The sequence below is a fragment of the Acanthopagrus latus genome, chromosome 12, assembly GCF_904848185.1.
Source record: "Acanthopagrus latus isolate v.2019 chromosome 12, fAcaLat1.1, whole genome shotgun sequence".
Lineage (NCBI taxonomy): Eukaryota > Metazoa > Chordata > Actinopteri > Spariformes > Sparidae > Acanthopagrus > Acanthopagrus latus.
The window spans coordinates 1,979,359-1,989,211 of NC_051050.1; the positions used below are offsets into that span (position 1 = coordinate 1,979,359).

At 39.0% G+C, this 9,853-nt stretch overlaps 1 protein-coding gene across 2 annotated transcripts in view; it reads right to left on the minus strand.

Moving 5' to 3' along the window:
• shroom3 (shroom family member 3) overlaps positions 1–9,806 on the minus strand; it is a 74,397-nt gene extending 64,591 nt beyond the window's left edge. For both annotated transcript variants that reach the window (XM_037117485.1, XM_037117484.1), the window contains exon 1: positions 9,609–9,806. In XM_037117485.1, the coding sequence (XP_036973380.1) occupies positions 9,609–9,767 (159 nt within the window). In that variant the 5' untranslated portion in view covers positions 9,768–9,806. The remainder of the gene's footprint in view (positions 1–9,608) is intronic.
• Positions 9,807–9,853: the final 47 nt, after the last annotated feature.

The window sequence follows — 9,853 nt, forward strand, 5'->3', positions numbered from 1 at the left end:
TGATATAATCTAAAACTTAGGCTACTGTTAGCAGCTATACCTGCTTTGTATAGGCAGGTGTCCAGTCCAGCAACTTTTTATTAATTTTATTTAATTAATGGCTTTCAGCATCCAAACTTGTTTTTTTTTTTTTTAAATTATTTTTTTGGCCTTTTTCGGCTTTATTGACAGTATAGCTGAAGAGTTTGGACAGGAAACAGGGTAAGAGATGGGGAGTGACACGCAGCAAAGGGACCCGGGCCGGGAGTCGAACCCGGGTCCGCTGCAGAGCCTCGGCATATGGGTCGCGCGCGCTACCGACTGAGCTATGCGGCGCCCCCAAACTTGTTTTAGATGAATGCCGTGCAAACAGGGAAAGCTACACTCACAGTAAACTGTGCTAAAACAGGATTTAATGACCGTTGTTAATCAGCCACACAGTACACCTGTTTCACTTTTTTCTCTAAAAACAGACTGATGTCTGCACCTGCATTAGCTGTCATTCAAAGTAAAACCCTTTAAAACACTTTAACTCTAACCAGGATATTCCCTTCTTGAGACATTTTCCACTCATTACTTTTGTGATTTGTGCAGAGTGAGGTACAAAACAGCTCAGTCCTAATCCTAAAAGCCTTCTATTGGAAAAGTGTAACATACAACATACAGTAGCATAATTCTAAACTTTATGTTATCTGTAAAGTCATATGGTATTTTTCTATAGTAATCATCTCCATGACGTGACACTATAGAGAGAAAATCATTCTGAAATGGCATTTTTTTAATCATACACTATAATATTAGAATTAGCTAGCTAATATTTGAGAAGTTTTGCAGCTAGAGACATGATTTCAGTTGGAATATTTGAAAGTCATTGTGTAAAATGAGAAGCCTGTTTACACAATCTAACACAATTTCATACTGCCAACTTTGTGTTTACTTTCTGGAAACCTTATTTTTGCTCTATGACTTTGTAAACTTTGTAATTAACAAATCAAAATTAATTGCACATACCATTTTATGCCGTAATATGCCAATACATTCTTTAATGAAAATGGATTTTGGTTGATGAGTGAATCAATGCATAAATTGATCTTCTAAACTTTAAACAGAGGTGATGTTTCAGGCTTTAAGTTCTCTTACAATACAAAAATTCCTTGCTGCATAAATTGCACAATACTCCTCTGGGCCTTATTTCCAGCTGCAACACCGTGTGGTATTTTTATGATCTCCCCCAACAATGTCATATAAGTTTTGTCAAATTGCTTAATTTTGGATTGGACTATGGAATGGACTACATGGAAATCGGTCATCCACCAAGCTTAGCTTGTGGTGTCATAAGAGTGCCGTAGCTCCTTTAAGAATAAGGCAGTTTGGGCGCCTATTAGCTCAGTCAATAGAGCAGGCGTCCCATGTATAGAGGTTCTGTCCTCACTGTAGCAGCTCCTGGGTTCAAGTCCTGGCCAGGGGCCCTTTGCTGCGTGTCACCAGGTAATTTAGTTCAACTCAATAAATGTGTTTGCAATGTTTATAATATTATAAACAATTATGAGAAACTCAGACTGTTGTTGGCATTACGTAATTGGCACTACGTAATTTTGGAGAAGGAAGTCAAATTTAGAATTTGAAAATATACAATATTAAGGGGGTAATAATACAAACTCAAAGACATTTAGTTTTATCCATAACTAAATAAACAAGTTGTTTTTAGAGCAAAAGTAAGGTGGCCAGAGTACATAACCAAGGTAAACAGTATGAATTGTGTTGTCCTTTAAGGTCAGTTTGCTTATTTAGACATGAAAACATATATGCATAAAAAAAATCAGCAGTGTTAATTACCAAATAATGTTAATAAGTAGCCATATAGCAAGGACATACATAATTTCTTATGGGTTTTTGTTTCTGTAATTGATTAAAAGAATCAAGACTTAATAAGGAAGGACTAAAGGACTGGAAAAATGTAAGCTACTTGCTGAAGGTTCGTGAGGAGGATAGCCAGGAGCACAATACCCACATGGCAACATGGAAGGAGTTGGAGGTCGTTTTACAAAGCAGCTGACAATAGATAAGTGAGAGATGGCACTCTGAGGCTGAGAGATAACATGTTTGAACAATGTCTTAATTATATTGTATTTTTATCACTTGTGTCTTTCTTCAGTTTTTATTTGGTGTGATATTTTTGGGCACCACATTACTCAGGGCCGGCACTGCCAGTATGTACAGTGGCTTGCAAAAGTATTCACCCCCCTCAAACTTTTCCACATTTTGTCACATTTTAACCACAAATGTAAATGTATTTTATTGGGATTTTACATGATAGACCAACACAAAGTGGTACATAATTGTGAAGTGGAAGGACAATGATACGTGGTTTTAATTTTTTTTTTTTTACAAATAAACAACAGAAAAGTGTGGCATGCAAAAGTATTCACCCCCCTGAGTCAATACTTTGTAGAACCACCTTTTGCTGCAATGACAGCTGCAAGTGTTTTGGGGTGAGTCTCTACCAGCGATTCACATATAGAGACTGAAATATTTACCCATTCTTCCTTGCAAAATAGCTCAAACTTAGTCTGATTGGATGGAGAGTGTCTGTGAACAGAAATTTTCAAGTCTTGCCAGAGATTCTCAAGTGGATTTAGGTCTGAACTTTGACTGGGCCGTTCTAACACTGAATATTCTTTGATCTAAACCATTTCATTGTAGTTCTGGCTGTATGTTTAGGCTCGTTGTCCTGCTGGAAGGTGAACCTCCGCCCCAGTCTCAAGTCTTTTGCAGACTCTAATGGTTTTCCTTCCAAGATTGTCCTGTATTTGGCTCCATCCATCTTCCCATAAACTCAGACCAGCTTCCCTGTTCCTGCTGAAGAAAAGCTTCTCTGATCAATGCTCTCCTTGCCCAGCCTGTCAGTTTAGGTGGACGGCCATGTCTTGGTAGGTTGTGCCATACTCTTTCCATTTTCAGGTGATGGATTGAACAGTGCTTCCTGTGATTTTCAAAGCTTGGGATAAGTTTTCATATCCTCACCATGCTTTAAACTTCTCCACAACTTTATCCCTGAGCTGACTGGTGTGTTTTATACTGAGGTTAGATTACACACAGGTGGACTCCATTTACTAATTAGGTGACTTCTGAAGGAAACTGGTTGCACTGGAAGGTATTTAACAGTATCAGAGTAAAGGGGGATGAATACTTTTGCACACCACACTTTTCTGTTTTTATTTGTAAAAAAATAATAATAAATAAAGCCATGTATCATTTTCCTTCCACTTCACAATTATGCACCACTTTGTGTTGGTCTATCACATAAAATCCCAATAAAATACATGTACATTTATGGTTAAAACGTGACAAAATGTGGAAAAGTTCAAGGGGGGTGAATACTTTTGCAAGCCACACTATATTTTCCTGTATATTATGCAATTCATGCGTTATTTACATTACAAATATTGGAACGAGTGTTACCTCGACTTGCTGTTACTTGCTGCAAACATGACATCATCTTTAATGTGAATCAGTAATGAGTAGTACCAATATAATTTAGTCAGTACCCTTAAACATAATGAGTTTGGTACCCAACCAGAGTTTAAAGGTTCACTAGTTCTGCAATATGTAATTACATTGAGATCTGACCACAATGCAAACTGAATCAAATTACCCTACCCACTACCTGAAGGCCCTCCCTACTTGGAATTTATTAGGGAACTTTAAATATGGAATACAGCATACGATGCAGTTACTGTGATGACCAGTAGTTAGTGATTCGAGATAAACTCCCATCACCACCAAAACAGTTTGTAAGGTTTATGTTAAGTGTTTCTATATGTATGTTCTGAGACACACTGATTTAAAGATATCTTATCCTATCAAACTATAGTAGCCCCTTGATAGTCACATTAATGTCAGCTCTTTGACCAAATTTATATTTTCTGGTTTCATTAAGGGACCAGGGTGAATCTCAATCTGACCAGCTTACTCCAGATTTGAAAAGTCTTTAGATAATTGTACAGATCAAAGGTTGGACAAGACATGATGGGTAGAAATACAGTAACTAACACCAAAAAGTGCCTTTATTGATAGTTGTTTTCACACACTTTCCTGTCACTGACAAAGGTATCTAACACTGTTCTGAAACTACAAACTCCACTCATCTGGGAGTCTTCGAATGTTAAAGCAGCTGCCAAGAATTTCTTGCAGGGTGTGTCGGACCCCCTTCTGAATTACAACATGTGTTGTCTTTTAAACAGAAGAATAATGTGCTTTGGTAAAGACACTGCAGCTCCAACATTTGTAGTTTGCTCAAACCCAATGTTCACACTAATGTACCGTATGTGCTGACTGACCAATGTACAGTTGCTTTGAGGGTGTACAACGCAACATTAAACAAAACTCAACTAAATCAGAGGGGAAAAAAAGACATTTCAGCAAACACATCAGAAAATAGGGGATTGGTGAAACATTGTCTGACAAACAAAGAAAGGTTTTCAAATGTGTCCAAATTGTATTTTTGCATTTTATTTGTAATAAAATGGAAATATGATATAGACAAGTAAATACAAAGGATGTGTTTAATGAGGTGCGATAGCACAAAGGAAATCAAACATCCTCTCAGTACTATGAAAGAAAAACAGTGTGTTAAAATGTAAACCATTCCTCGGCCCTGGAGAACGGTGCACATGCCTGCACTGTTTGCCTCTTTCAGAAATAAATATACCCAAATAAGGCCTGCAGAATCATTCAGTACCTCACTGTGTGTGTGTGTGTGTGTGTGTGTGTGTGTGTGTGTGTGTGTGTGTGTGTGTGTGTGTGTCACTGCCTTTGGTATTCCAGCTGAAATTCATTATCCTGTGGACAGAGATATCCAAATAAAGCAGCTCAGCCTGTTCATACTGTGACTGAAACAACATACCTCCTCTAATCAATAAAGACTGTGTGATTTGGGAAAATATTTTCAGACAGTTGTGTGTGTGTGTCTTGTTGACTTGTAGGAACTTTAAATGAAGCAGTAATTACCTCTGATATTTCCTTTCACTCTCTAATAAATAAAAACAAAAACAGTTTGGGGACTCCTACTCCTCCTAAATGCCTACATATCCCACCACTTACTCATTTAGGCGACATTTTATCTAACTGCCTCACTGCCACATACAACTCCAGCACCATAGAGATCCTCAGTGCCCAACCCTCCGAAAACCAAACCAAAGTCTAAATAGAACCAAGTTGAAGGGCCAGTCTTTACCCTAGTACGTATCAGTTTTATTGGATCTGACAGGGGCCCAAACCAGCACATCCTCAACAGAAAAAAGACCACACAGGTCGACTGTCAGTGTGTATACATGACACTCAAGAAAACCAAATTACTGTGTTAGTCCGACTATGATCGGGTTTTCACGATGCATGTATACACTTTAGTCTGACTAAAATCAGACCAGATCGGATTTCTCATAGTCAGATTAATACACCCAGATTATTCAGTTGATAGTTGCATTACTCCTGCATGTATATGTTCTATCAGATTAGATTCGGATTTTACATTCTGTGCAGGCTTGGGATTTTTTTCCCGGGGCTGTGGAAGGACGGCACGACATGCTTCAGCAAATAATTAGATTTTCTTGCTGGAATGTATACTTGGACAAGTGCAGTTGTCAGAGTGAGTAGCGTAGTCCAACTATGGCTGTAATCCGACTAAACTGTGCATATAAACGCACTGTGTGAGAGCATATTATTACAGCCTGTAGTGACATCAGTTGTAAGGTGGTGACCTCTACAGACAGTAGTAATTATCACAGCAGCAGAAGAGGAAGTCAGGTGAAGTAGTATAAAGAGTAAAAAAGTTTAGTGGATGGTCGGGCTAGAGAAGATGTCCAGTGTGAAACCAGAGAAAGACAGTGAGCTATTTTATCTTATTTGTATTTTATATTACTATTGTAGTTAAGTGATGTCACATATGTAACATGACGTACGTAGGTAATGTCAGTGCTGAATGTATATACTGTAAGTAACATGGTTATTTTAACCCGAACAAAGATCTTTTCCTAAATCTAACCAAGTAGTTTTCTAGCTACCAAACTGCAACTGTAAGCCAAACGCCTGCTATGTCAGTTGCTGGTTTTGCTGACACAGTCATGTTATTTTAGGATTAGTGATATACTCTATGTAATTTTGGTCATCAGCAATCAATCTAATCAGTTGTTTAGATATGAGGATACATGCTGTATCTTTCATCTAGTAGTCCTTAGATTTGATTGGACCTAAATTAGACGGTGTCCGAATCATGCCAAGCCAAACTGGGCAGGGTCTTGGGCTATAACCACAGGTCTCATGCATAGAGGAACTGCTCCCTCTGACATTATTCTAAGGAAACGAAAACACATATTTTCAGGTGATTATAAACTAATGAAAACATAAATGCACATAAACCAAACACTGGACCTTTAAAGGAAGCTACAGTTACAAGTCACAGGCCATACTAGTGCCTAAGATTTTACTTGTACTTCAGAGAGTGTTTATACAAGCTTTTTGATTAAGGTTCTATGATAAGCAGCTATGGTAAGCAGAGTAGATCCATGTCAAACCTTGAACAGTAGATGTTGACAGTTGAGAGTTTGGGTTACCTGGTAGGGAAATATTAGTGCACACATCCAATTTGATGCCAGTGATGCGACCTTCAGATAAAGACTTATTAGGACCATTAACCTGAGTTGAACTGCCAGTATTAACAGAAGCCTTCACGGTGACCTCTGACCCCAGCTCAGAAATATAACAAACACTGGGTGCTGATGATAAACAAGTCAAAGGTGCCAAATCGGTTTGATTCTACTCTTGCTGATAAAGGCCTCATCTGTTAAACTGCTTTAACATATCTGAATCTGAAAATCTAGAACGGTGGGCACATTTTATCTTTAGTTTTGATAATTACTCGCTCCATCAAATCACTGTTTTAAAATTGAGCAGTGTGAAGTGAAAGACAAAACTCTGTTGAAGAGAACTATAAAACACTGAGACTGTATTTCAAGCATATATAATAACATATACAATAAAATAGATATATATTATATTACTCATTTTATATTATTTGGCCTTTTTATCACCTTCATTGATAGAACAGCTGAAGACATGAAACAGGATGAGAGAGAGGAGGAGTGACATGCAGCAAAGGGCACCCAGGCCAGGACTCAAACCCAGGTCCACCACAGCCTCTGCACATGGGACACCTGCTCTACCAACTGAGCTAAACAATACCCCTTCAATCACATATTTCATATGCAAAAATACTATGCCACAGTAAAAGTCTTGTATTTAAGATTTGACTTAACTCAAGTGAGATCAATAAAATGTCAAATATGTTAAATATCAAAAGTACTACATAGCTAAATAGCATATATCCTTATTTGAATAATATTCCAGAGGCATTAACAAAAAGGCATCATTTTAATATCAGTTTTTCTAATTTCAACTATATTTGGTTGTTGGCTATTTGGATGCTTCCAGGATTAGCCACCTAGTACAGGCAGAGAGGACAGACATCTAAGAGAGACATTAGTCGGATATGTAGAGATAAACAGACAGGAAAAAAAAAAAAGAGACTGAAAGAGGGATGAAGAAAAACAAAGGTAAAAATGAAGCCATATTGAGAAGTAGTTTGAAAGACAGACACTGTCCAGCCAACAGTCAGACATCAGACAGTGTTTGGTCAAACATGGAGAACAGTGTGCTCACTGATCTAAGAACAGTACAAAATAAAAGCATGTTGGAATTTGAAAGCAACCAGGAAAACACATAATTCACATTCTTGTCCTTTTTTTACAGAAAACTGGCCTCCATCCAAGAATAATTTACACACACACACACACACACACACACACACACACACACACACACACACACACACACACACATTAGCCTACTGATTAGAATTTTAACATAATGAGGCGATGAAGGCTACAAGGACACAGAATCATTACTGGTAGCTGGTCTTAACCAACAAAGCTAGCATGATAAATCAATAGTCAGTAAGATATAATTGATGGACACACTCACTGTACCAGCCCCTACAGTCAGTTATGCAAGGCCAATACTGAGCATTTTATTCTTCAAAATCAAAATCACAATGTGAAAGAGGCTTATTTTATATTTCATATTTCATTTTCTTATTTCATACTCAAAATATCAATGATGCATTAACACGAGGTGAAGCAAATATTGACCAACCAGTGATTTTGCTGGCTAATTAAACAACTGCCAACTTTGTCAGCTGTAGTTAATTAATTTCTGTGACTTGGTCAGTGACAATATTGAACTCTGTGCCCACCAGAGTCGCACTGAAGACTTTTTTTCTGTTGAAAAGGGTTTCCCAGGATGCTTAGTGTAAAATGTTATCACTCTGTTTGGCTTAGTTCTTAGGACCGAGTCACACCCTAAAAAAACTTCAAAGAACTAGTGGTGTCGAAGCTCAACTTTAGTTTCTCATCACACAGTGTAAAAATATTTCTAAAAATATAAGTCAGCTTTTTTTCTGACACCACTCCTGTTAATACAACCAGTTCTAATCAAAGACATGTCAGCAGAGGTGATGGGTGCTCTTCTCGTGCACTGACTGGCACTGCTGCCGACTCAACAAAGCCGCAGACAAGGGCCCATTAGTGCCAAAAGAGACTCTGCCATAGCACCACAATGGAGGTCTACATCGCCTTTGCTTTTTCACACTGAGCCATATAAGTTTCCAACAACAGAATAGTTGAGGATGAACTTTGTGAGTTTAATTCTTTTGCTCAAAATCCCGTCACATAGCCACTACAGCGGGAGTAAACAGCCAACAGCAGGATCTGGCTCTTGTTGCCGGTACGAAGGTTGTTTTCCAGATGGAATTGTGATGAAGCGTCGGTGGACGGACAGGGTGACTGCAACTTTTCCACATATATCTGCATTTAATGTGCATATCTGCATTTTTCGTCAGAGCATAAGTTGCCTGCAGTAATGTGGTAGCGGGTGGTGTCACCTGCTACCACATTATTATTGTTGTTTGGTCTTGTAACGTTGCTTTGTGGGTTGAAGTGTGGGACATTTCTCATGTGATATTCAGTAAAGGATCTGAACAAAACTCACCCCCCTCTGTGACTTTTATACACATGATGAGGTGTAATAACTGCAATATTCCTGCCTCGAAATGACAGTGTGAGAGGGGCTGACGCTGCAACACAGGTTGACAAACAGTAGTCTGTGCTATTTAAACTAAAAATGGCCTTGCTGGGGAAGAGATCACTCTTATCTTTCAGAAAGTACAGGAAGTGTCTTTGTGTTGATGAGTCTTGCCTAGATCAACAATCTAGTTTTAGCTGGTTGCAGTTTTTTTGTGTGTGTGCAATACTAAAATTGCGCATCATAATCTCAATATAGACTATTGCACAGAGGAAGGCCAAAACAACTTCAACAACTTACTTCTGATCTTTAAGCAGATTTTTCATCTGTCATGAACAAATGATCAACAAATATTGGTTTTCTAGGCTTGATTAATCGACACTGTCAATTAATGTTCTCTAAATATATTGTCCCAGTAGGCTGGAGTATTGCCGTGCTGTATCACATCTGACATTTGGAAGAAGACTGTGAACTGATTCAGTAAAATCTACTACCTTGGAGATGATGAGCGGCTCTTCGTACTCCAGGCCGCCCTGCACGGTGAAGCCCCACGGCGCTCCTCCCTGCAGCCGGGCCTCTACCAGCACCCAGCCGCCTCCTCCATCTCCTCCGCCCGCCGCCTGCTTGAGCCCCGCCCGGCTGCCGCTCTCCATGCCCAGCCAGGAAGCGCTCACTCCGGGCTGCTCTGACCTCAGCCCGGCAGCGGCCTGGCGGACTCAGGATGGGAGAATCGGAACGA